General features: G+C 36.6%; 1 protein-coding gene across 1 annotated transcript in view; it reads left to right on the forward strand.

Moving 5' to 3' along the window:
• The window catches only part of LOC134841669 (protein mono-ADP-ribosyltransferase PARP4-like), a 109,368-nt gene that overhangs the window by 2,597 nt on the left and 81,192 nt on the right, over positions 1-25,579 (forward strand). The window contains exons 5-13 of the mRNA XM_063857704.1: positions 117-443; positions 6,642-7,016; positions 7,494-7,774; positions 15,928-16,379; positions 16,915-17,186; positions 22,636-23,046; positions 23,244-24,491; positions 24,565-24,669; positions 24,811-24,957. Coding sequence (XP_063713774.1) covers positions 117-443; positions 6,642-7,016; positions 7,494-7,774; positions 15,928-16,379; positions 16,915-17,186; positions 22,636-23,046; positions 23,244-24,491; positions 24,565-24,669; positions 24,811-24,957 — 3,618 coding nt within the window. The remainder of the gene's footprint in view (positions 1-116; positions 444-6,641; positions 7,017-7,493; positions 7,775-15,927; positions 16,380-16,914; positions 17,187-22,635; positions 23,047-23,243; positions 24,492-24,564; positions 24,670-24,810; positions 24,958-25,579) is intronic.

Raw genomic sequence — 25,579 nt, forward strand, 5'->3', positions numbered from 1 at the left:
GAGCTAGAAAACAACAATTTTTTAAAATGTGATTTTGGCTTCAAAAAACTGAGGTTGTTTGGAAGGTTTTGAATTATATTAAGAGAAAAAAAATCGAAGATTCATAACGCTTTTAGAATGACGACAAACAAATTGCTTCGGTAGAAATTGACAAAATCAATGCCGTTTTTCATCTCTCGGATGGTTCCACGATCGACACCCCATTTGCGGTTATGAAAATCGAATCCATGATAGTTGATTCGATCGAGTTCTCAAAATGCATAATGGATGCTGAAATTTTTCCGTTTGAAAGTGGTCGGAAAGCTGTGGGATGTTACGCCGAGCTAATTCGGGTCTTTGAAGAGGACAAAGACATGAAGTCTTATTTCGGATGCAAAGAGTTGAACGATACAACGAGTGTATCGACTGTTGCGCAACTAGTGGGATCACAGAAGTTCAGACAGGCAAGTTTTCATGTATCAGCTGAATTTTCAAATTGTATTCAGTGTGTTTGCTTCCCGAACATGTATGTATCTCAAAGAAACTCGCCCGTCTATTCAAAAAACCATTTCTAGTACTTTCCTTTTATGAGGCTTTTAGAGCTCCGTTTTGCCAAATGTTTAAAAGATGTTCATGCTCACTTTTTTTTGTTATTACAGTCGATGAACGTAGTTCAGACTCTTTTATAGGCCGTGATGATTTTTTTTGAAAACGCTCCAATATTTTAGAGAAGTTTATGCATAGATATTGAGGCGAAATGTCTTTTGGCTATTATTTTGCTCAAATTTACGTTTTTGACGGAAATTTTTTATATGATTGAAAAGATACATTACATTTCAAATTCGGAAAATTATATCTTTTCGATCATATAAAAAAATTTCGTCAAAAACGCAAATTTGAGCAAAATAATAGCCAAAAGACATTTCGTGTCAATATCTATGCATAAAATTCTCTATCATGTATTTAGCCGCACTATGCAAGGGATCTCTACCCTTATATTCGCGATGTGTTTGAGGTTACTTCATTATAGTTTGATTCAAAATATCGCCATAAGTGATGTAGTATTCCTTTCTTCAGTCCGATTCTATCCCTGAATTTCACACTCTTCCGAAGTTTGTTTACTTGTCCGCTTGTTCGGATAAAAAGTCTTGAAATTGGACAAACAAAGATATAGGTAGAATTTGAGTCTTTTAGAAGTAAGTTCTTGTAATTTACTTTGCTTGAGTAGTCATTTTGGATCCACTTAAATCACTTTTTCTGTGCATTTTCTAATACTTCTTGGTTTTCCAATACCAGCAGGGACTTCCTTATAGGACGTCAGGGACAACCATTGACTTGTACAGATTTAGTTTGGTTCTTGATTCTAGTCTTGATGAGCTTCTTTTCAACATAAAGAGTACTTTTAAAGCTTTAATCACTGCAGCCTTGTTATGTGTATCCCACTCCAGATCAGCTGATATTGTAACACTCAAGTCTTTTTGAGTGTTCGTTCTCTCTATTCTTTTGCCAGAGAAGTAACAGGCATTTTCGAGTCTGTCATGGAAATGTGTAAGCATTTCTTCATATTCAGAAGTACTTTATGTTCTTCGCTCCATTTTTTTCCTCTTGAGAGATCGATTTAAAATCTAAGGCTTTTTGTGTCACTTGAAATTAATTTTGCGTCATCTGCGGACATCTGGGAAAGAGTTTTTACTTACCTCTGTTAGGTCGTTTTTATATATAACAAATAGCAGACTTGCTAGAATTGACCCTTGGGGCACTCCGCTTGTTACCAGAATTGGTTTTGATAATTCACCACAAACTTTAAGGCTCTGTTATCTGTTGATTAGATATGATTTCGTTAGTTTAAAAGTCCGCCCTCTCACCTAATTTGAACAGTTTCGACATTAGTATGCCGTGATTAACATCATCAAAGGTTTTTTCGTAGTCAGTGTATATGATGTTGACTTTGCTCCCATTGTTAAGCGTTTTGAGAAACGTGGAAAATTGGTTTTTGGTGTCTGAACAGATAAATGAACAGACATCGTTCGAGATTATTGCCTATAATTTTCTACTTCTGATTTTGAGTCCCTCTTGTGGAGTGGACTCACAATTAATTTTTTCCAGTATTTTGGGAAAATTTCGGTTTGTTTGACTTTATAAATTATTTGACTAAACGATTTACTTATACTTTTGCACAGCTTTTGTATAGCACTCATGGGAGATGGTCTGATCCACTAGCCCTTCTTGTTATTAAGTCGGATAAGATGTCCATGAATCTCTCGGGCGATATATCGAAATCATTAAATGGTTGCATAATCGGTGGTGAGTTATCAGGTTCAAATGCCGTTGATTTGTGGAAGATTTTGAGAATACTTTACAATGAGTTGGAGGATCGTTTGCGCAATCAGTTTTATAATGAACTGGCACTGAAATGAGTGTTGTTTTTAAATTTCCAATTTTTGATAGTATTTAAATAAGTTGATCTGGTGTCCGCCAGCTTTGATTCATTTTCATATTTATCCTCATTGATCTCTTCTTATGCGTCCTGTGATTTCTTGACTTTGCGCAGGTCTTGTGAGTGTTTGAGTTTGGCTGTGTTTAGTTTCTTTAGCATATGTGATGTTTCGGGTTTTATCCGTGGGGATAATATTGAGCGATGTTTTGTTCTACGCGGTGTGTGTTTCAGTACAATGTTTTTCAACCACACATACCATTGTTCGATCAGAACGTTTATATTACTCTAGTATATTCCATTGAATGGATAAGATTCAATGTCTCGCGAGATACTGCCGAAATCAGCTTAAGATTAGCTTATAGTTGCCGACGAAACTCCAGCTCTTTAATAGTTTGTAACAAAATTCGTCTGTTTGATTTTGAGTATTATTGAGTTGTGGTTTGACCTTCACTGCTTTTTTGCAGAAAATGATTTCGGTGTTCGTGTTTGTAAATATCAAGTCTAGTATCCCAGTTGATAATGCCGGGAAACCTACCAATTGCTGCATATCGTTTTCAAAGAGAAGGTAAATCAGTTTTCCAGTTTCAGTATCGTTTAATTTATAGTCTGACCAGTCAACGTCGCTTATGTTGAAGTCACCATATATCGAAGTTGTATTATAATTTTTTGATAGAATTATTATCTCAAAGATGTTGAATACAGTAGTATTGTGATGGGACCAGTGGGTTGATGAATCAGATTATAAGTACGTTATTGTCCTTATGTTTTAGTGAGCATGCGAATGTTGCTCCTGGTATTGAGTTTTGTAGTGCTAATTCTTCGGATATGAAAGTCTTTTCCATTGCATTGAGACACCCACCGTGTTTTGAAACGAAATTGTTTTCTTTGCGATCAGGTCTGTATAGGGTATATTTTAGAAGAAAGAGCTCACTGTGATAAATAGTTGGTTATAACCAGGTTTCTGTTATCATGAAAAAGTCAACCAGGCCAGTATTTATAAAGTTTGTTAGTTTTGTTATTTTTTCTCGATTTATGAGGCTACGAATGTTGAGTCCAAAGCCTTTCAAGTAGTTGTCGGTGTTCCTAATTGAAAGGTCAACCATTTAAGATGGTCTTTTTTTCGTAGATATAGCTTCCTGTCGCGAAGGTTTTGTTTTTAGTGACTCTCAGCATCAATTAGCCGATGTCGTCCCAAGTCATTGTTTTCCATTTTAGCTTCTTCTTTTGTTAATTCTTTGCTGAAGAACGCAGGAGGATTGTAATGCTGCTGATGCCAAGATTGCTCTCTACTTCCATTTTTTTGGTACCTTCAGTATGATTATTCTGTTTTTGTCGTCTCGTTTTTTCCCAATTCTTATTAGGTCGCTGATATCCGTTTCTAGACAATATTGCTTCAAGACTTACAAGATGATTCATTTGAGGACTTCATACGGTTTCTTGTACCAATAATTTTAGAACTCTTCATCAACTTCGCTTGGTACTCCGAGTCAAAGGCTCAAAGATTTCACCAGACTGAAGAATGGGTATTGTCTGGGACCCTGAATCTTTGAAAAACTCAAAGACTACCCCAGTTTGGCATTTTTTTAATATAACTTGGGACCCTGAATCGAAGACTCAAAAGAGTACACCAAGTTTAAATAAAAGCATTAACTCTATTGATCGATGCTTTCTTGAAGTCTTCTTTGCTTGGCCTTCCTTCTGCTCTTCGAAGGTTTCCGTTTGTTTGGGTAGAAGTGTAGGGTTATTGCAAGTTGTCGTAGCTCTTGGTTTGCAGATTGATGCAGTTGTCTGTAAGATCGTATGACACTTCCATCCAACTTTTCCGTGCTGGTGAGAGTGTGTTCACTGAGGTTGATAACTGGAACGTCAAGCGTTCTCCAATCTTAGAAGATGTAAGTCGATTTCTCTCTTGCATTAAACAGTCGCGTAGAGATTTGGTAACTTTTGAAGGTTGGTGATTGGTTCGTGAAACTTCAGGGGCTTAAACTCGTTTGAAGGATGTGCGGTAGTGGAATTATATTTGAGGTCGTGCCACAAAATAATCTTTTTATCTTTCTCAGGAGCTGAAAATAAATTTTTTTCCCGGTACAGCCACGTGGTAATTCAAATTTAGCGTGGATTCACTTTATATTTCGTCAATTTTGTCTTTTAGCGATTTTTCTTGCGTGTAGCATAATTGTAATGTGAACTTGCTTCAACAATATGTCCCATTCAAAATCAAAGAACGAGAAAAAAAGGAAGGGAAGTCGGAGGAAAAAAAGGAAAAAACTAATCTGAGTTGTCGACTTTATGATGTATTTGACAGTCTCCACAAAGTGAGATGCCCAGAACAGCAAACAGCGATAATCAATGTAACAGAATAAACTCAAATTATAGGTGTCACAAGTGGCTACCCCTTAGCATTTGTTTTTATCTGAAAACAAACTATTTAATAGTTTTTTTTTAATAAACAAACCATGTAACAAAAAGTGATGGGGGTTTGAAAATCCTCAATTTGGCTAACTTGAGATAATTAACGCGCATTATTTTGGTTCTAATAACTCACTTAAGCGGCAAATTAAATTGTTCCAAATATAATTAATGCAAGTAATTTGGTCTTTTATCAGGGTACGAGACGCTAAATACTTTCCTTTGAAATCAAAAAGCGTATAGTCAGATAACAGTGGACAGAAACCAAAAAGATTGTTCTTCTTTCAGGGCAAAGCTCTGAAAGTTCCGACCGCCCCTTAATCCATATCGAGTAGTGTTTGGGAAAAGAAAATATTTTGAAATATTGAGTTTTGGGCAATATCAGTGATCAAGTATTAAAGTTTGAGTCGTACGAAATTTATGCAATCGATTATGTAGCCTCATTTGAATTGGCAGCGATTGTGTGCGGGATAATTCGCCACGCTTAAATAATTCGCGTTACGCTTTCAGAATTATGGATAAAATGTCCAAAGCGGGCATAAATTAGTCCAGAGCATGCCCAAAGAGCCAATTTTCAAACTCGCAAAACTTTATAAAAAATGATCGGAAGTAAGATATATATTTTTTTAAATTTTGATTTCAATAAGGCAATATCTTTAATGGAGATGAATTTTTTTTTGTAAAAATTTATAATTTCAATTGCTGAATTAGTAATTGAATTGGCTAACAAATACCACACCAAGCTTAGTTAATCCATTTTAGCCGAAAGTCGGAACTAAAAGCGTATTTCAGTGAGCAATTTAAAAGTGGGCTTCGCCCTGATTTACGAGCAGTCTTGTTTCTTTCACAACTTGCCTTAAATTGAATGACCACTTTGAACTCAGTGTTATGCCAGAAGTATTGTGTTTTCGAAGAAGCTTCATAGATTGGGATTGATTATTGCTGTCGTCAGACTTTTTTCTGCAATGTATTTTTTCTTCTTGATTTGTGCTCCTTTTGTCGCTTTTTTCTTTGTATTTGCTAGATGCAGCTGTATCTCTGGATGCAGTTCCACATATATTGTGCGCTAATAAATTTTCTGAATATTGGTTCACACAGCTCAAGTTAGCTCCTGAAATGTTTCCTGGATTTTTTTTGGCATTTTCTCGTTTCTTTTGCAAAACTAAGATTGTTTTTAACATTCTGTGTTACCTTAAACTATTGATTTTCTGTTGAATTATGAAGGTGTGGTCGATTTCAAATTGGTGCTTTTTGGCTGCCAAATTTACAATTTTTTGTTTCGACTATTGAAAATGGGGAGTAACTTTGTATTCCGCTGTTTTTATTTTTTTTGTTTTCTACGCAAAATCAAGTACCATAAGTAATCATCGGACTGGGTGTTGAGTGATATATCATATTAAAGCACTTACAGTCGTGATTCGAACCACTTTGAAAGCTTTCGAATTTTCTCCCCGTTTCGAGAAAAACCGGTTAAGAAATTTTCAAAAAATTAAAAAACTGCAACTTGAATTTTTTTCAATATTCAAGTAACTTCTCTAAAAATATTGTTTTTCGATTTGCTAATTTTATTATGACTGTTGAATATACCTAATCTCCTTCTATCACACCACGTCGAAAAGAAACGACTGTAATTTGAATATAACTTTGTTGTATATTGTACGACAATGGTCGGAACACTGTGCCACTTGCACAGTAACCGACTATCCTTGTTAAATATCAAATTGTATCTTTATCTTTACAATTATTTTATACTGAAACCTGTCAATTACTTTTAACAAAGTCCATTCTGTTTTAATTGAGACAGTTTGTTTTCCAGGTTATTCTGATGGATGACAAAAACTCGATGCTGGATACCAGCATCACGGAGCTCATGCAAACTCTGTATGGAGAGTCTCAGGCGACATTTGACGGGTTGCGCAACGGCTCGAAATCCGTGTTTGAGTTCAAACGGGAGACCGTAAACGAAGCCATGGGATACTTGAAACAACTTAAAATAATATTACAAGGTGCGAAATTGAAAAAACAGGAAGCAATAGCAGGGGAGTTGAATCGCGGGGACAGTGATGTGGAGTCAGGTTCAGATTCGTTCAAGGTTGCATCTTTGACCAAGAAGTTCTTCCAGTGCATTCCTCACAAGAGAACATTTGTGCTTGACTTGAAAACTGTAGTTCACAAATTGGACATGTGTCAGGTCTGCAATTTTGTTCTCTGTTTTCGTTTTGTTTTTCCGGCAACATAACGAAGCCCAATTATTCAACAGTCTCGTGAAACATATCATGATGCAGAAAGAGGTAGCAGATATAAACCCTGTCAACCGTAATTTGGCGTCCAAAAGTTGGGTATTATCAGAAATTATCAGAGATTTTACTCAAGTAGTACAGCGTTTAAGCAATACTTAAAAGCTAATCATGGAACGTGTAACCCAGGCATTTTGGGGGTTTTCGAGTTTCTTTTTTTTTTCATTGAATTCGAGTCTTTTTTGAATGAAAGACTATCTAATGGAAGGTTCTGCCAATTGCAAGGCTACCATAGCGTTTAAAAATTCGATTATTACAGTCTCCTGGAAAGCATGGATAACGGTTTTTCCGAAACTCTTATTACGTTAATCGTAAAACGTTTTTATTTATGTTTAGTAATTACGTTTATCAAATATGAATTCTTTTTGCAGGTTATTTTGGACATGAACTCAATTGGAGAGAGCACAAATTGGGCCCCCGTTCCCCCAGTTATGTCGATGTACAAGGCTCTGGGAGTGCGAATCACGCCACTTCCTGCTGTCGAACTAGAGGCTCTTTCACAATCGCTACAGTTTTCGAACAGGGCAGAAGTAACTCAGGTGTTTGGACTTCTGAAACCTGCTCAGATGTGTTCGTTCAAGTCGACTGGAAAGGAAGTGCAAACATTGTATCACGGAACAAGTCCTGCCAACTTGATCGGAGTTTTGTCGAGGTAAATGCACTTAAGAAAATCAGACTCCCTCCTCCACAGTTGTGCCTACGTATTTAATAGATTTACTAGTAAAACTTTTGTTTTATTTGTCCGTTTGCAATAAAACTTGGATTGTGGTTTAAGTAATTGAATCAAAACGTGTTTGGTTTCTCCTGCTTACGTATTATGTTATAGTATGAACTCTCTTTTTTTTCAACCTAAGTCGTAAATATTGTTGCGACGCAAATATTTTTGCGACAAAAAGTGTTCATTTTGAAAGTGTTCATTTTGATCAATAACCGGCTATTAAGTACAGCCAATACTAAGGATTTTAACACAGACTATTCTATTACAAATAGCACTTAAGCTTCAAGCTATCGTGGATCTGTAGCGTAGAGGTAGGAAAGCAGGCCCGCAACAATATAAGAGGGTTCGAACCTGGGCAGGGTCTGATATTTTTAATGAAATTTTTCGCGCACTAGCTAAAATGCGTCCGCTGTATAAATTGAGGCATGTTAGCTGGTAAATTTCTCTTTTTTTTCAAATTGACTGGTACTTCTAATGCGTCATAATTGGCTAGCGTCACTTAGCAATTATGTAGTTTCATAATTGGCTTGCGAAATTTTGTAGACTCAAAGTTTTACTCATTAAGATTTTCCCAGTACCGTTATCGGTCATTTTTTTTCTTGGTGTGTGCGAAGTGCAACTTCGCCTCTGTGTAAAAAGTGTGAAACAATTAATGACACAATGTGATCGATGCTTGCGAAAAATAGGGAAGAAAAGAGAACCAAAATTTCGATGAAGTTTTTTTTTTGTTTTATTTGTTCGTTTGCAATAAAACTTGGATTGTGGTTTAAGTAATTGAATCAAACGTGTTTTATTTCTCCTATTTACGTATTTTGTTAAATAGTGCTGAGTTAAATTAACCGGACAAAACGCGTTAAACTTGAAATTTAAAACCCGTTTTTCTCAAATTGGGTTGAGTTTAGGTGAAAACTTATGAAGACAAAACTTGCTTAAAATTTTAGCAGAATTAATATGGTGTAATTTGTTTTGCGAATTTCAGGCCCAAAATTTTACCCCAAAAATGGGTTATGTTGGCTTTTCTTAGTTAATCAAAATTTACGCCAGAAATACCCAGTCGATCACAGAAATAATTATATCAAAGTGAGCCCATTACGTAGCCCAACAAACTTTATGAAGGGTGTTTTCTCCAAAATATTGTATAAGTTAATTTATTTTTGTTTGATAGACAATTTTTAAACAATTTGCAATTTTTTTTGGAGAATATACCCTTCATAAAGTTTATTGGACTACGTAATGGGCTCACTTTGATATAATTATTTCTGTGATCGACTGGGTATTTTTGGCGTAAGTTTTGATTAACTAAGAAAAGCCAACATAACCCATTTTTGGGGTAAAATTTTGGGCCTGAAATTCGCAAAACAAATTACACCATATTAATTCTGCTAAAATTTTAAGCAAGTTTTGTCTTCATAAGTTTTCACCTAAACTCAACCCAATTTGAGAAAAACGGGTTTTAAATTTCAAGTTTAACGCGTTTTGTCCGGTTAATTTAAATCAGCACTGTAGTATGAATTGTATTTTGGTGTAATATGAACTCTCTTTTTCCAACCTAAGTCGCAAATATTAGTGCTCTTTTTGAAAGTGCTCTTTTATTGCAGTATATGCATAAGATTAATAACCAGCGATCAAGTACAGCCAATGCTAAGGATTTTAACACAGACGATTATATTACAAATAGCCCTTAAGCTTCAAGGTATCATGGATCTGTAGCGTAGAGGTAGGAAAAGAGACACGCAACAAAAGAGAGGGTTCGAACCGGGGCATGGTCGGATGTTTTTAATGAAATTTTTCGCGTACTAGCTAAAATGCGTCCGCTCTATAAATTGAGGCATGTTAGCTGGTAAATTTCTCTTTTTTTTTTCAAATTGACTGGTACTTCTAGTGTGTCATAACTGGCTTGCGTCACTTTGCTATGATGTAAGTCTCATAATTGGCATGCGAAATTTTGTAGACTCAAAGTTTTACTCATTAAGATTTTCCCAGTATCGTTCTCGGTCATTTTTTTAGTAATTGAATCAAACGTGTTTAAGTAATTGAATCAAACGTATTTTATTTCTCCTGTTTACGTGTTTTGTTATAGTATGAAACGTATTTTGGTATAGTATGAACTCTCTTTTTTTCAAACTAAGTGGCAAATATTGTTGCGACGCAAATATTGTTGCGACAAAAAGTTTTCGTTTTGAAAGTTTTCTTTTTGATCATTAACCAGCAATTAAGTACAGCCAATTCTAAGGATTTTAACACGGACTATTATTTTACAAGTGGCACTTAATCTTCAAGGTATCTTGGATCTGTAGCGTAGAGGTAGGGAAGCAGACCCGCAACAAAGTAAGAGGGTTCGAACCTGGGCAGGGTCGGAGGTTTTTAATGAACTTTTTCGTGTACTAGCTTAAAGGCGTCCGCTCTATAAATTGAGGCATGTTAGCTGGTAAATTTCTTTTTTTTTCAAATTGACTGGTACTTCTAGTGTTTCATAACTTGCTTGCGTCACTTTGCTATGATGTAGTCTCATAATTGGCATGCGAAATTTTGTAGACTCAAAGTTTTACTCATTAAGATTTTCCCAGTAGCGTTATCGGTCATTTTTATCTTGGTGTGTGCGAAGTGCAACTTCGCCTGTGTAAAAGTTGTGAAACAATTAATGACACAATGTAATCGATGCTTGCGAAAAATAGGGAAGAGAAGAGAACCCAAATTTCGATGAAGTTTTGTTTTGTTTTATTTGTCCTTTGCTATAAAGCTTGGATTGTGGTTTAAGTAATTGAATCAAAACTTATTTTATTTCTCCTGTTTACGTGTTTTTTTATAGTATGAAACGTATTTTGGTATAGTATGAACTCTCTTTTTTTCGAACTAAGTCGCAAATATTGTTGCGACGCAATTATTGTATCGAAAAAAAGTTTTCATTTTGAAAGTTTTCTTTTTGATCATTAACCAGCAATTAAGTACAGCCAATGCTAAGGATTTTAACACGGACTATTATATTACAAGTGGCACTTAAGCTTCGAGGTATCATGGATCTGTAGCGGAGAGGTAGGGAAGCAGACCCGCAACAAAGTAAGAGGGTTCGAACCTGGGCAGGGTCGGAGGTTTTTAATGAACTTTTTCGTGTACTAGCTTAAAGGCGTCCGCTCTATAAATTGAGGCATGTTAGCTGGTAAATTTCTTTTTTTTTCAAATTGACTGGTACTTCTAGTGTGTCAATACTGGCTTGCGTCACTTTGCAATGATGTAGTCTCATAATTGGAATGCGAAATTTTGTAGACCCAAAATTTTACTCATTAAGATTTTCCCAGTATCGTTTTCGGTCATTTTTTTTAGTAATTGAATCAAACGTGTTTAAGTAATTGAATCAAACGTGTTTTATTTCTCCTATTTACGTATTTTGTTATAGTATGAATTGTATTTTGGTATAGTATGAACTCTCTTTTTTCAACCTAAGTCGCAAATATTAGTGCTCTTTTTGAAAGTGCTCTTTTATTGCAGTATATGCATAAGATTAATAACCAGCGATCAAGTACAGCCAATGCTAAGGATTTTAACACAGACGATTATATTACAAATAGCCCTTAAGCTTCAAGGTATCATGAATCTGTAGCGTAGAGGTAGGAAAAGAGACACGCAACAAAAGAGAGGGTTTGAACCGGGGCATGGTCGGATGTTTTTAATGAAATTTTTCGCGTACTAGCTAAAATGCGTCCGCTCTATAAATTGAGGCATGTTAGCTGGTAAATTTCTTTTTTTTTCAAATTGACTGGTACTTCTAGTGTGTCATAACTGGCTTGCGTCACTTTGCTATGATGTAAGTCTAATAATTGGCATGCGAAATTTTGTAGACTCAAAGTTTTACTCATTAAGATTTTCCCAGTATCGTTCTCGGTCATTTTTTTTAGTAATTGAATCAAACGTGTTTAAGTAATTGAATCAAACGTATTTTATTTCTCCTGTTTACGTGTTTTGTTATAGTATGGAACGTATTTTGGTATAGTATGAACTCTCTTTTTTTCAAACTAAGTGGCAAATATTGTTGCGACGCAAATATTGTTGCGACAAAAAGTTTTCATTTTGAAAGTTTTCTTTTTGATCATTAACCAGCAATTAAGTACAGCCAATTCTAAGGATTTTAACACGGACTATTATTTTACAAGTGGCACTTAAGCTTCAAGGTATCTTGGATCTGTAGCGTAGAGGTAGAGAAGCAGACCCGCAACAAAGTAAGAGGGTTCGAACCTGGGCAGGGTCGGAGGTTTTTAATGAACTTTTTCGTGTACTAGCTTAAAGGCGTCCGCTCTATAAATTGAGGCATGTTAGCTGGTAAATTTCTTTTTTTTTCAAATTGACTGGTACTTCTAGTGTTTCATAACTTGCTTGCGTCACTTTGCTATGATGTAGTCTCATAATTGGCATGCGAAATTTTGTAGACTCAAAGTTTTACTCATTAAGATTTTCCCAGTAGCGTTATCGGTCATTTTTATCTTGGTGTGTGCGAAGTGCAACTTCGCCTGTGTTAAAGTTGTGAAACAATTAATGACACAATGTAATCGATGCTTGCGAAAAATAGGGAAGAGAAGAGAACCAAAATTTCGAAGAAACTTTGTTTTGTTTTATTTGTCCTTTGCTATAAAGCTTGGATTGTGGTTCAAGTAATTGAATCAAAACTTATTTTATTTCTCCTGTTTACGTGTTTTTTTATAGTATGAAACGTGTTTTGGTATAGTATGAACTCTCTTTTTTTCGAACTAAGTCGCAAATATTGTTGCGACGCAAATATTGTATCGAAAAAAAGTTTTCATTTTGAAAGTTTTCTTTTTGATCATTAACCAGCAATTAAGTACAGCCAATACTAAGGATTTTAACACGGACTATTATATTACAATAGGCACTTAAGCTTCGAGGTATCATGGATCTGTAGCGGAGTGGTAGGGAAGCAGACCCGCAACAAAGTAAAAGGGTTCGAACCTGGGCAGGGTCGGAGGTTTTTAATGAACTTTTTCGTGTACTAGCTTAAAGGCGTCCGCTCTATAAATTGAGGCATGTTAGCTGGTAAATTTCTTTTTTTTTTCAAATTGACTGGTACTTCTAGTGTGTCAATACTGGCTTGCGTCACTTTGCAATGATGTAGTCTCATAATTGGAATGCGAAATTTTGTGGACCCAAAATTTTACTCATTAAGATTTTACCAGTATCGTTCTCGGTCATTTTTTTTAGTAATTGAATCAAACGTGTTTAAGTAATTGAATCAAACGTGTTTTATTTCTCCTATTTACGTATTTTGCTATAGTATGAATTGTATTTTGGTATAGTATGAACTCTCTTTTTTCAACCTAAGTCGCAAATATTAGTGCTCTTTTTGAAAGTGCTCTTTTATTGCAGTATATGCATAAGATTAATAACCAGCGATCAAGTACAGCCAATGCTAAGGATTTTAACACAGACGATTATATTACAAATAGCCCTTAAGCTTCAAGGTATCATGGATCTGTAGCGTAGAGGTAGGAAAAGAGACACGCAACAATAGAGGGTTCGAACCGGGGCATGGTCGGATGTTTTTAATGAAATTTTTCGCGTACTAGCTAAAATGCGTCCGCTCTATAAATTGAGGCATGTTAGCTGGTAAATTTCTCTTTTTTTTTTCAAATTGACTGGTACTTCTAGTGTGTCATAACTGGCTTGCGTCACTTTGCTATGATGTAGTCTCATAATTGGCATGCGAAATTTTGTAGACTCAAAGTTTTACTCATTAAGATTTTCCCAGTATCGTTCTCGGTCATTTTTTTAGTAATTGAATCAAACGTGTTTAAGTAATTGAATCAAACGTATTTTATTTCTCCTGTTTACGTGTTTTGTTATAGTATGAAACGTATTTTGGTATAGTATGAACTCTCTTTTTTTCAAACTAAGTGGCAAATATTGTTGCGACGCAAATATTGTTGCGACAAAAAGTTTTCATTTTGAAAGTTTTCTTTTTGATCAATAACCAGCTATTAAGTACAGCCAATGCCAAGGATTCTAACACGGACTATTATATTACAATTAGCACTTAAGCTTCAAGGTATCATGGATCTGTAGCGTAGAGGTAGGGAAGCAGGCCCGCAACAAAATAAGAGGGTTCGAATCTGGGCAGGGTCTGATGTTTTTATTGAAATTTTTCGCGTACTAGCTAAAATGCGTCCGCTGTATAAATTGAGGCATGTTAGCTGGTAAATTTCTTTTTTTTTCAATTTGACTGGTACTTCTAGTGTTTCATAACTTGCTCGCGTCACTTTGCTATGATGTAGTCTCATAATTGGCATGCGAAATTTTGTAGACTCAAAGTTTTACTCATTAAGATTTTCCCAGTAGCGTTATCGGTCATTTTTTTCTTGGTGTGTGCGAAATGCAACGTCGCCTCTGTGTAAAAGTTGTGAAACAATTAATGACACAATGTAATCGATGCTTGCGAAAAATAAAGAAGAGAAGAGAACCAAAATTTCGATGAAGTTTTTTTGTTTTATTTGTCCGTTTGCAATAAAGCTTGGCTTGTGGTTTAAGTAATTGAATCAAAACGTGTTTTATTTCTCCTGTTTACGTATTTTGTTATAGTATGAAACGTATTTTGGTATACTATGAACTCTTTTTTTTGCAACCTTAGTCGCAAATACTGTTGCGACGCAACTATTTCTGAGACAAAAATTGCTCATTTTGGAAGTGTTCATTTTGATCAAAAACCAGCTATTAAGTACAGCCAATGCTAAAGTTTTTAACACAGACGATTATATTGAAAATAGCCCTTAAGCTTCAAGCTATCGTGGATCTGTAGCGTAGAGGTAGGGAAGCAGGCCCGCAACAAAATAAGAGGGTTCGAACCTGGGCAGGGTCTGATGTTTTTATTGAAATTTTTCGCGTACTAGCTAAAATGCGTCCGCTGTATAAATTGAGGCATGTTAGCTGGTAAATTTCTCTTTTTTTTCAAATTGACTGGTACTTCTAATGCGTCATAATTGGCTTGCGTCACTTAGCAATTATGTAGTTTCATAATTGGCGTATGAAATTTTGTAGACTCAAAGTTTTACTCATTAAGATTTTCCCAGTAGCGTTATCGGTCATTTTTTTCTTGGTGTGTGCGAAGTGCAACTTCGCCTCTGTGTAAAAGTTGTGAAACAATTAATGACACAATGTAATCGATGCTTGCGAAAAATAGGGAAGGGAAGAGAACCAAATTTTCGATGAAGTTTTTTTTTGTTTTATTTGTCCGTTTGCTATAAAGCTTGGATTGTGGTTTAAGTAATTGAATCAAAACGTGTTTTATTTCTCCTGTTTACGTGTTTTGTTATAGTATGAAACGTATTTTGGTATAGTATGAAGTCTCTTTTTTTCAACCTAAGTTGCAAATATTGTTGCGACGCAAATATTGTTGCGACAAAAAGTTTTCATTTGGAAACTTTTCATTTTGATCATCAACCAGCAATTAAGTACAGCCAATGCTAAGGATTTTAACACCGTCTATTATTTACAAATAGCACTTAAGCTTCAAAGTATCATGGATCTGTTGCGTAGAGGTAGGGAAGGAGACCCGCAACAAAATAAGAGGGTTTGAACCTGGGCAGGGTCGGATGTTTTAAATGAACTTTTTCGTGTACTAGCTTAATTGCGTTCGCTCTATAAATTGAGGCATGTTAGCTAGTAAATTTGTTTTTTTTTCTAAACAAAAAGCAAATTAAATTCATTATTGCTAAAGCGTCATAATTGGCTTGCGAATTTTTTAGTCTCGAAGTTTTACTCATTAAGATTTTCCCAGTAGCGTTATCGGTCATTTTTTTCTTGGTGTATGCGAAGTGCAACTTCGCCTCTGTGTAAAAATTGTGAAACATTTAATGACACAATGTAATCGATGCTTGCGAAAAGTAGGGAAGGGAAGAGAACGAAAATTTCGAAAGTTTTTTTATAGGAAGAAAATTTTTTAATAGGAAGTTTTGTTCTCCTGAGTTACAATGCAATGGAATGAGATCTTAGGCGTTCATCAAAGTGTAAACTCAAATTTTAACTTTCTTTGGTAAATTTTTGGCTCTTTCAACAGTCCAAGTTACTATCTATGAAATATGTTTTAGGGGACTCATACTTCCTAATGTTGCGACCAATGAGTTTGGGATACCTTTGACAGACTTCGGCAAGCTGGGTCGAGGCATCTACTTCTCAGAACAGATGAATACGAGTTTAAAGTACTGCTCCCCAGCTCAACATGGGCTCAGATACCTTCTCATGTGTGAAGTGGTTGTCGGAAAGCAGTTCGAGACCTCGGATCTGATGCCCGAAAGAACCACAGCTCCAGAAGGGTTCGATTCTGTTGTTGCGAACCCTGATTCGCATAACTTCAATGGAGATTCTGAGGTAGTGGTGTATAATACGAACCAAGTCAGATTGAAGTATCTGATTGAGTTGAAGGTCGAAGGCGATAATCAGAAGAATGGTTGGGAGTTCAATTCTCAGCTCTTGTTACCTGGTTTTGGTGGTGATGAGGTCGATCTAGCCAGCAGGGGAAAAGAGAACGACTTGAGCTTCGGTGAGATTTTATGGGAGATATTTTTGTTGAATTTTGAAGTTCTGGCCTTAATTGCCAAAAATGGTTGCCTGTGTTTGCCTTTTTTTCAATCCAGAACTAACACTGATGACCATCAGTAGAGAATTTAGAAAAAGGGGTTGGAAGACTACCCTTAAGGATTCGACCCTCGTGCCGACTCAAAAGGTCTACCTTGTTCTATTTTCGGCGCCAATAATTACTAATTTTGAGCGGGAAGCGCGCGCCGAAAAATGCAATTTTTTGGTCTAAATTTTGCAAAAAAAGCCCAACAGCGCCTTTTATGGCCTGTTTTTTTTCAAAATTTTGCCTGCATCGCAGAAAATCCGGTCAAATCAGCCCGGGAAATCAATTATTGAACCTAAAAACAACCAAAAAAAGTTCAGCAAAGTTTTTAAAAATCCGCCCCCCCCCCCCCTCGAGAAAATCCTAGATCCTCCCTGATGACCTACTTTAAAATAAAGTATTAAATGGAAGTTCAAAAGCTAAATTTCAAGATATGGCATCTTCGTTATATCAGATCTTGAAAAGCTGAAGCATCTGCTACCGCCGGAACCAGAAGCTGGACTGCTGCCGAAGAATGGCTCCAGAAATTCCGTTCCACTCCAGGCCGTACATGTACGAGCGAAGCTAGTTGACCTTGCGGCTAAGGTTGTGGTTCTACAAGTGTATGAGAACAGGAACATAACTGAGTCGATTGAGGCCAAATACGTGTTCCCTCTTGACGAGTTCTGCAGTGTCGTTGGCTTCGAGGCATTTATTAATGGCAAACATGTTGTCGGAGAGGTCAAGGTAAAACAAAATTTTCTTGCGGAATCCTCATCTATCTTTATTCAAAAAGATAAATGCAACTTATATCAAAAAAATTAATGCAACAAAATTATATTTTCTACTTGAGAAATATCAATCCAACTTATGCAGGCTGCTTGTTATCAATTAGTTCATAGAAAAGCATCAGTAACGGCGTGGCGACCATTCGTCGCAAGCCATATTTGCAGCATTTGTAAAAAGCAACTATTTGCAGCACGCGACGACTCATAGCATGCGACAATTAGTAGCGGTAGAAGCTTTGATCAGATCAAAGAAATTAGATGAAACATTTAAATTAAAGAACAAAGAAACTAAAAATCAAAATTGAACGATAGGCCCTTAAGTTGCTTGAGAATATTTTTGTTGCTATGATGTTTAAGGAGTTTAACTAATCTAATCTGGCTTGGCTTCTTTCGTATTTTGCCCCCTTGGCGACACTTTCTCCGGCAGTTATTCTGACCAGTTCGTTCTCCGATAGACTTTGTTTTTTCTCAGGAATTGGATAATTTGTGAATGGTAGGGTGGGAGCTCTCGATCCCCATCTGGAAGGCCCTATGTCATCCCTCGACCGAATTGTTGGTTTGTTGTCTTTTATTTTTGGCGTTTTAGAATTTTTTGAACTGATTCCCCAGTGAGATAGGGAATTGCCCAACCCCCCTGCGTCATCGGAGGATGGTTTCAACCCAAGTGGATTCAAAATAATTGACGTAATCCTGTAAGGTGGACTCATCACTTTTGTCGGAAATTTCAGAACATAAAGCAGCCATCCTGATTTCAAATTCGAGCTCAGGTATTGGTGACTGAGCACCAAATGACTTTAGAAGCTTGAGCTTTTTTATCTTTTCGATAAACCGGTGCTAATCCGATCTCTTCAATTTTGCGCCAAATGACCGAAGCAAACTAAAAAAAGCAGCTGTTTGTAGTAACTCCATTGAATACCTTCAGAAAGGCGGTAATGGAAGCCTTCTCAAAATCTACCGCAATCTATCAGGGCTCAAGTCCTGGATTGGTTCATTTCAGTTGTTTGAAGGCCCGGATGTATTGCTCTTCACTTTTGTTATGAAAATGAAAGAAGACTAATGGAAAAGTTTGATAGTTAACCACTGCATGAATTGTAACAATTTGATAAATAACGCGGGCCAGCTGTAAATGTCCCATTTGCGTACCAGGCTGTTGTTTTCTAAATTTTTAAGTTCTATTCGGTGGCAAATGTTACCATTCGGTCTTTGTCATCCGACACCGAATCGAAAAGGAGAAAATTATCCCTCTCAGGGTTTTGCATAACTTAAAGGCACAGCAATGTCTTTTATTGAGTATGGGGGCAGAATCAGTTGCTGGGGCAGAATTAGTTGCTCGTTGCCGTTGAACAGTACGGTCGAGTGACCTGTACTTAGGTAAGTTAACCACTGTTTCGAGGCTAATATCCCCAACGTTTTCCACATAAATGATTATGGGAGGCTTTAATGTTATGTTTCTTTCTGTTTTATAGAACGTTGAACCCAGTAAATTTACAGCTTTATAACCAGACAAGAGAAAATTTCAATCCCTCTAAAAATCCTCCCGGTTTTTTAAAGTTAGCCTGTTCGAGAAGTTTTGTTTTTGTTACGCTGGGTTTGGCCAGTCCCCCCCCCCCACAAAAACGCACGCCTTGCATTCATGCTAATTCAACTTTTTGAAACAAAATAAAATAAGAAAAGTCGTAATTTTGAAAGCTTAAGGTCGTGCACGTGTGAAAATTTTTCTCGATTTTTTTTTTGAAATTTTCTACTTCCTCGCAAGGAATATTTTTAGGGCCATGTTCTCCGGATATGCTGACTATTTCGTCTGCGATGGTGGCAACAAGCTTTATACAGTCTATTCACGCATCGCCAGCTGGATTTATCAGTTTTTTCTTTTCGCAGTTTAGGTTGAAGGTTTCTCCATCGTGAACAAATTGCTGTTTTTCTCGCTCGCTCATATCAAAATTTAAAGGCATGTTTTTATCAGTAAGTGTAATGCTACTAACGTTCAATTACTCTTATCTTTACTGATAATTCATTTAAGGTATTTAATTCAACACTGGTGCTAAATTGTAATTTTTGATCGCTCGCTAGTTTTTAATCCCCCACAACCAGCGCAAAATTGCTTTCTTGTTTCGCATCGTTTAGTAACCAGCCCAATTAACAATTAATAGTGCTGCCAATTTTTGCTTGCTACGAATTGACGCTTGGCGCTAATTGTCGCCTTCTAAAAATGCTGCGAATAGTCGCTGCTGAACAATGGTCGCTTGCGTTGAATTCTCGCCTCGCGGTCAGTATTATTTGATATCAGTTTGGTATAGGTGACATTTGTTGATATTTTGTTCTTCCATTTTTGGCGTTTTCGAACTGTTTTCAGAATGAGATAGGGAATTGCCCAACCCCCTGCATCCTCGGAGGAAGGTTGCAACCCAAGTTGTTTCGAAATATTTGACGTAATCCAGTAAGGGAGACTCATCACTGTTTTCGGAAATTTCAGAGTATAAAGCAGCCATGCCGATTTCAAAATCGAGCCTAGGTATTGATGCCAGAGCAAAAAATGATTTTAGAAGCTTGCGCGTTTGTTTATATCGCTAAACCGGTGCTAGTTCAATCTCCTGAATGTTTCGGCAATTGGCCTGAGCAAAATGAAAGAAGCAGCCTTTTCTAGTTACTCCACTGAATACCCTCAGAAAGGAACTAATTGAAGCCTTCTCAAAATCTAGCACAATGTATGAGGGCTCAAGTCCTGAATTGTTTTCTTCCAGTTTTTTGCTTACCCGGATGTTTTGCTGTTCGCTTTTGTTTTTAAGAAAAAAGAAAACTAATGGAAAAGTTTGATCAATAACCACTGCATGAATTGTAGAAGTTTGATAAAATAACGCAGGACATGCTTTGAATACTATTGTTTCGATGCTAATATCTCCAGTGTCTTCCACGTAAATGATCCTGGGAGGCTCGAATGTTATGTTTTATTTCCGCCTGATGGCACGTTTAACACTGTAAATTTACAAATTTCTTACAGCACAAGAAAAAATTTCTGATACCTCTAGAACTACCCCCGGTCTTTAAAAAATTAACCTGTTCTAGGGGGTTAGTTTAGTTTGGAAAGTTTAAGTTGGCCTAAGTTTAAGTTTAGGTTGCATAGAATATTTTCGTGGCCGTATTCTACGGATATGCTGACTATTTCATCTGCGATTGTGACATTAGAAGCTTTACACGATCTCATCTCGCATCGCCAGCTGGATTGACCACTTATTTTGTTTTGACGGTTCATTTTGAAGATTTCTCCATCGTGCCCAATGTGTTCTTTTCCGCTCTCGCTCATGACAAAATTTGAAGACATTTTGGTATGAGTAATTGTAATGATATTGAAGAAGAAATTGAAATGATCGAATTGAAACAAAGAAGTTTTGGATGCTACTAACGGTCAATTACTCTTATCTTTACTGTTATTTTTTTTTCAATTTGGTATCTCTTTCAACACTGAAGCTAAACTGAAAGTTTTGATTGCTCGCTGGATTTAAATCCCCCACAACCGCAAAATGTGTTTGCTTAATTCGCATCTTCTAGTTATGCGCCTAATTAGCTATTAATCTAAATTATCTAAATTAGGAATTGTCATCTCACAATCAGTAACATGTGATGTCAGTTTGGTATAGCTCACAAATTATGAGGAAGCTAAAAAACTGAAGTTTGCACGTTTAACCCGGTTTTTTTTAAAAGTTAGCCTGTTGAAGGGGTTGTCTTTTTGATCCGCTGGGTGTGGCCAGTTTTCCCTGAGAGAAACTCACGAATTGCAGTCATTGTGGTTTAACGCATTAAAACAAAATGAGATGAGAAAAAACCTAATTTTGAAAGTTTAAGTTGGCCCAAGTTTAAGTCGCATGGAATATTTTCGTTGCCATATTCTACGGATATGCTGACTATTTCATCTGCGATTGTGGCAACAGAAGTTTTACATGGTCTCTTCTCGCATCGTCAGCTGGATTAACCACTTATTTTGTTTTGACGGTTCATTTTAAAGGTTTCTCCATCGTGCCCAATGTGTTCTTTTCCGCTCTCGCTCATGACAAAATATAAAGACATATTGGTATGAGTAATTGTAATGACTTTGAAGATGAAATTGAAATGATTAAATTGAAACAAAGATATTTTGGACGCTACTAACGGTCAATTACTCCTATCTCTACTGTTATTTTTTTTTCAATTTGGTATCTCTTTCAACACTGGTGCTAAATTGTAAGTTTTGATTGCTCGCTGGATTTCAATCCCCCACAACCGCAATTTTTTTTGCTTAATTCGCATCCTTTAGTAATCCGCTCAATTAGCTCTTAATCGTATTGCTAGTGGTCCTTTGCTACAAATTGACACTTAGTGCGGATTGCCGCCTTTTAAAAATGCTGCGAATAGTCGCTTTTGACCAAACGTCGCTTGCGACGAATTGTCGCCTCACGATTAGTAACATGTGATATCAGTTGGGTATAGCTCACAATTTATCAGGAAGCTAAAAAACTGAAATTTGCACGTTTAACCCTGTAACTTTACAGCTTTATAACAGGACAAGAAAAAATTTTTGATCCCCCAAAAAATAACCCCGGTTTTCAAAAGTTAGCCTGTTGAAGGAGTTGTCTTTTTGATCTTCTGGGTGTGGCCAGTTTTCGCCCACAAAAACTCACGCGTTGCAGTCATACTGGTTTAACGGATTAAAACAAAATGAAATGAGAAAAAACCTAATTTTGAAAGTTTAAGTTGGCCCAAGTTTAAGTCGCATGGAATATTTTCGTTGCCATATTCTACGGATATGCTGACTATTTCATCTGCGATTGTGGCAACAGAAGCTTTACACGGTCTCTTCTCGCATCGCCAGCTGGATTTACCACTTTTTTTGTTTTGACGGTTCATTTTGAAGGTTTCTCCATCGTGCCCAATGTGTTCTTTTCCGCTCTCGCTCATGAAAAAATTTAAAGACATATTGGTATCAGTAATTGTAATGATTTTTTGGGTTCTAATCCCCCATAAACGCAAATTTTTTTGCCTTATTCGCATCGTTTAGTAATCCGCCCAATTAGCTATTAATCGTGCTGCTAGTTGTCCCTTGCTTCAAATTGACACTTAGTGCGGATTGCCGCCTTTTAAAAATGCTGCGAATAGTCGCTTTTGACCAATCGACGCTTGTGACGAATTGTCGCCTCACGATGAGTAACATATGATATCAGTTTGGTATTGGTCACAAAGTTTGAGGAAGTTAGAAAAAACTTGCGACAAATTCAATTGTAAGCCTAAGTTACTCGAGTAAAATAACTAACGTAAGTATGAAAAAAAATGCAGCAAAATGTCGAGATTTTAATCAAACGTTCCAGCAATATCAAACTGAGAAACAAAGGGAGCAAATAGAATAAAAACTTAATTTTTAAAACGACTATGTAATTTAGGTGAAAGAAACAGCCCGAAAGGAGTACAAAGAAGCAATTTCTCAAGGTCACGGCGCCTATCTGATGGAAGAGGACAAAGAAATTCCAAATGTGTTCTCAGTTGCGGTCGGTAATCTGCCTCCTAAAGCGACAGTCGTGATTAAAATCACGTATGTCACCGAACTTCAAGTGGAAGCATCTGATCTGAAGTTCTCGATTCCTGGAGCAGTTGCACCTTGGAGTGTTGAAAATGTCAAAACTGATACTCTGCAGTCAACTGTAAAGAGTGTGTTATTAAATAATGGCGGATTTGGCGATAGAAGTGATATGGAGAAAGTTTTGAAGCATAAGTTTACTCTGCAAGTGAATATGGAAATGCCTTTCAAAATAATGCACCTGAAATCAGAGACTCATCCGCACTTGAAAACAAAGGTGAGCTATTTCCCAAAATTCAGTAATTATGTGCAAGTTTCATTTTTCATAGCTTTTCAACAAATTAGGTTTACACTATTATGAATGGGGTGTTTCTTTGTTCTTAACGTGAATATTATAACTGGGTTATTTGTGACCTCATTAGTATGATTTAAAGAATTATGATTTTTTTTCGAATGATTGTTTTTTTTGTCTAGAGAACAGAGACAATGGCTGTGTGTGAACTACCAAACGGGACTTCGGATGGATCCGACGCCTCATCTCTCGGGTCACAAGGGTTTGAACTCCTGATTGGACTCAACGAGATCCACAAACCCAGAATGTGGGTGGAAAAGTTGCCCTTGCAGCCAAACGAACAAGCTACGATGCTAACATTCTATCCCGAATTTCAAACAAAGTCTGGTAGATATTCCGCGAGCAATCAGCAAGTTTTGATTCTTCTTGATTTATCAAACTCAATGAAGCATGATGATGCGTATTACTCGGCCATACAAGTTGCATGTCTGACATTGTGGAAAATTCCTGAACATTTTCTGTTTAATGTAATCGTTTTTGGTACTGATTTTGAAGAACTCTTCTACAAAAGTGTACCCAATAGCGCGAAAAACAGAACAAAGGCAATTGAGTATTTGACTGAAAAGTCTAACACGTTCGAGCCTATGGGTGGTACGGATGCTAATAGACCTATAAGCATCGCCTGGGAACTTTTTAACAGCAATATGAAAGACTTTGCTAGAAAGCAGAAATTGAAATCGTTCAAAACAACTTTCTTGTTGATAAGCGATGGTCATATTTCACAGCCTACACAAAGTTCAATTTCATCGCTTTTTGATCAAAATAAGAGTCTCAATTTTCGACTATTTGCAAACGGTGTCTCGTCTTCGTGTGATAAGCATACGTTAAGAGTTCTGTGTGATAAAGGCGCTGGATATTTCGAGTTTTTCGACACCGCAACGAAATCATCCTGGATGAAAAAGGTCAAAGGTCAAGTGGAAAAATTTTCCCAGCACGTGCTGACTAATGTGTCAATCAAGTGGGTGCTACATGAAGACAAAGATGATGCCCATTTATTCGATCTTTCGAACCCTGACCGTGTCATTCAAGCGCCAGCTAACTTAACGGCACTTTTTGACGGCCAACGAGTTGTGGTGTATGGCATCGTGTCATTTTGTCAGCAAGCGATTTTGGAGGCGGAATTAAATGGACACAAAGTTTCGACAGTTGTTTCAACATCTGATCACATGGCTACTGAGGGTCATCTAGTACACCAGTTGGCTGCCCGAGCAGTGATACGAGACTGGGAGACGAGTGCCGTGTTACACTCGGATAAAGCGACTCACGAGTTTGCGAAAGCCGAGTTGAAAAATACGATCATTCGGTTGAGTTTGAAACATCAAGTTGTTACGCCTTTCACGAGCTTCATTGCTGTCGAGAAAAGAGATAAGGTTCTGATTTAATGATTCGAAAAGTTCTGAATTATACTGTATGTTTGAATAAACACTAGTTTTGTTGTTTTAGAATGAAAAATTGAATATCGACAATAGCTTTATTTACAAAATTATATCTGACGAAGATGTTGATGCATTGAAATATATCGGATGGGAGAACGAATTAATCATAAAGGTTTGTTTTTTTTCACTTAGCTTCAAGAGACACCTCACAGCTCGCTGTTTTTTTTTAAATTCAACTAGTTTTTCTAATAAAGCATTTATGGATGGATGCCATTTATGGAATAATAAGAGTTGGGTTCATGAGATGTTTCAGACGCCGAGTGAAAATTTCTCCGAATTAGTGGAACAGGGAATGAAGCAGAAGAGCTATTCGGTTCTCGAGGCCAATTGTTCCTTCAGCACCGCATACCAACTTCTACAGGACAATATCGAGTCTATCGACGTGGAAAAACTTCTTGAGGTTTCATATTTATCGCGGTTTTGATTAAACAAAACATGCTCAGAAAATTCTAGCAGAAGTCGAGAGCTATTTTATTTAGAAAATTTAATAAATCTAATGGGAGAAAATGGATAGTTACTTTTGAACTGTCGTTTGCTGTTTCGATTTATTACACAAGCAAAGCTTATGTGATAGTATGATTTCTCTTCTTTTCCGACCTAAGTCGCAAATATTGTGCTCTATAAATTGAGGAATGTTAGTTGGTAAATTTCTTTTTTTTTCAAATTGACTGGTACTGATAATGCGTCATAATAGGCTTGAGTCACTTAGCAACTATGTAGACTCATATTTGGCGTGCGAAATCATCATTCAGTTTTAATCATTCAGTTTTCCTTAGTAGCGTTATCGTTCATATTTTGCTTGTGTATGCGAAAAGCAACTTCGCCTCTGTGTTTAGTTTTTTTTTGTTTTTTATGCGAAATCAGGCAGCTTAAACATTCGTTGGAATAGATCAAGTGATATATCATATTGAAGCCGTTTCCGTTATGATTCGAACATTTAAAATTTCCCAATGTCGAGAAAAATTGGTTCGAATTTTTTGATTTTTATTATAAGTACTAGGAGTATACAAGCGAGCGAGGTC

The sequence above is a fragment of the Symsagittifera roscoffensis genome, chromosome 3, assembly GCF_963678635.1.
Source record: "Symsagittifera roscoffensis chromosome 3, txSymRosc1.1, whole genome shotgun sequence".
Taxonomy (NCBI): domain Eukaryota; kingdom Metazoa; phylum Xenacoelomorpha; order Acoela; family Convolutidae; genus Symsagittifera; species Symsagittifera roscoffensis.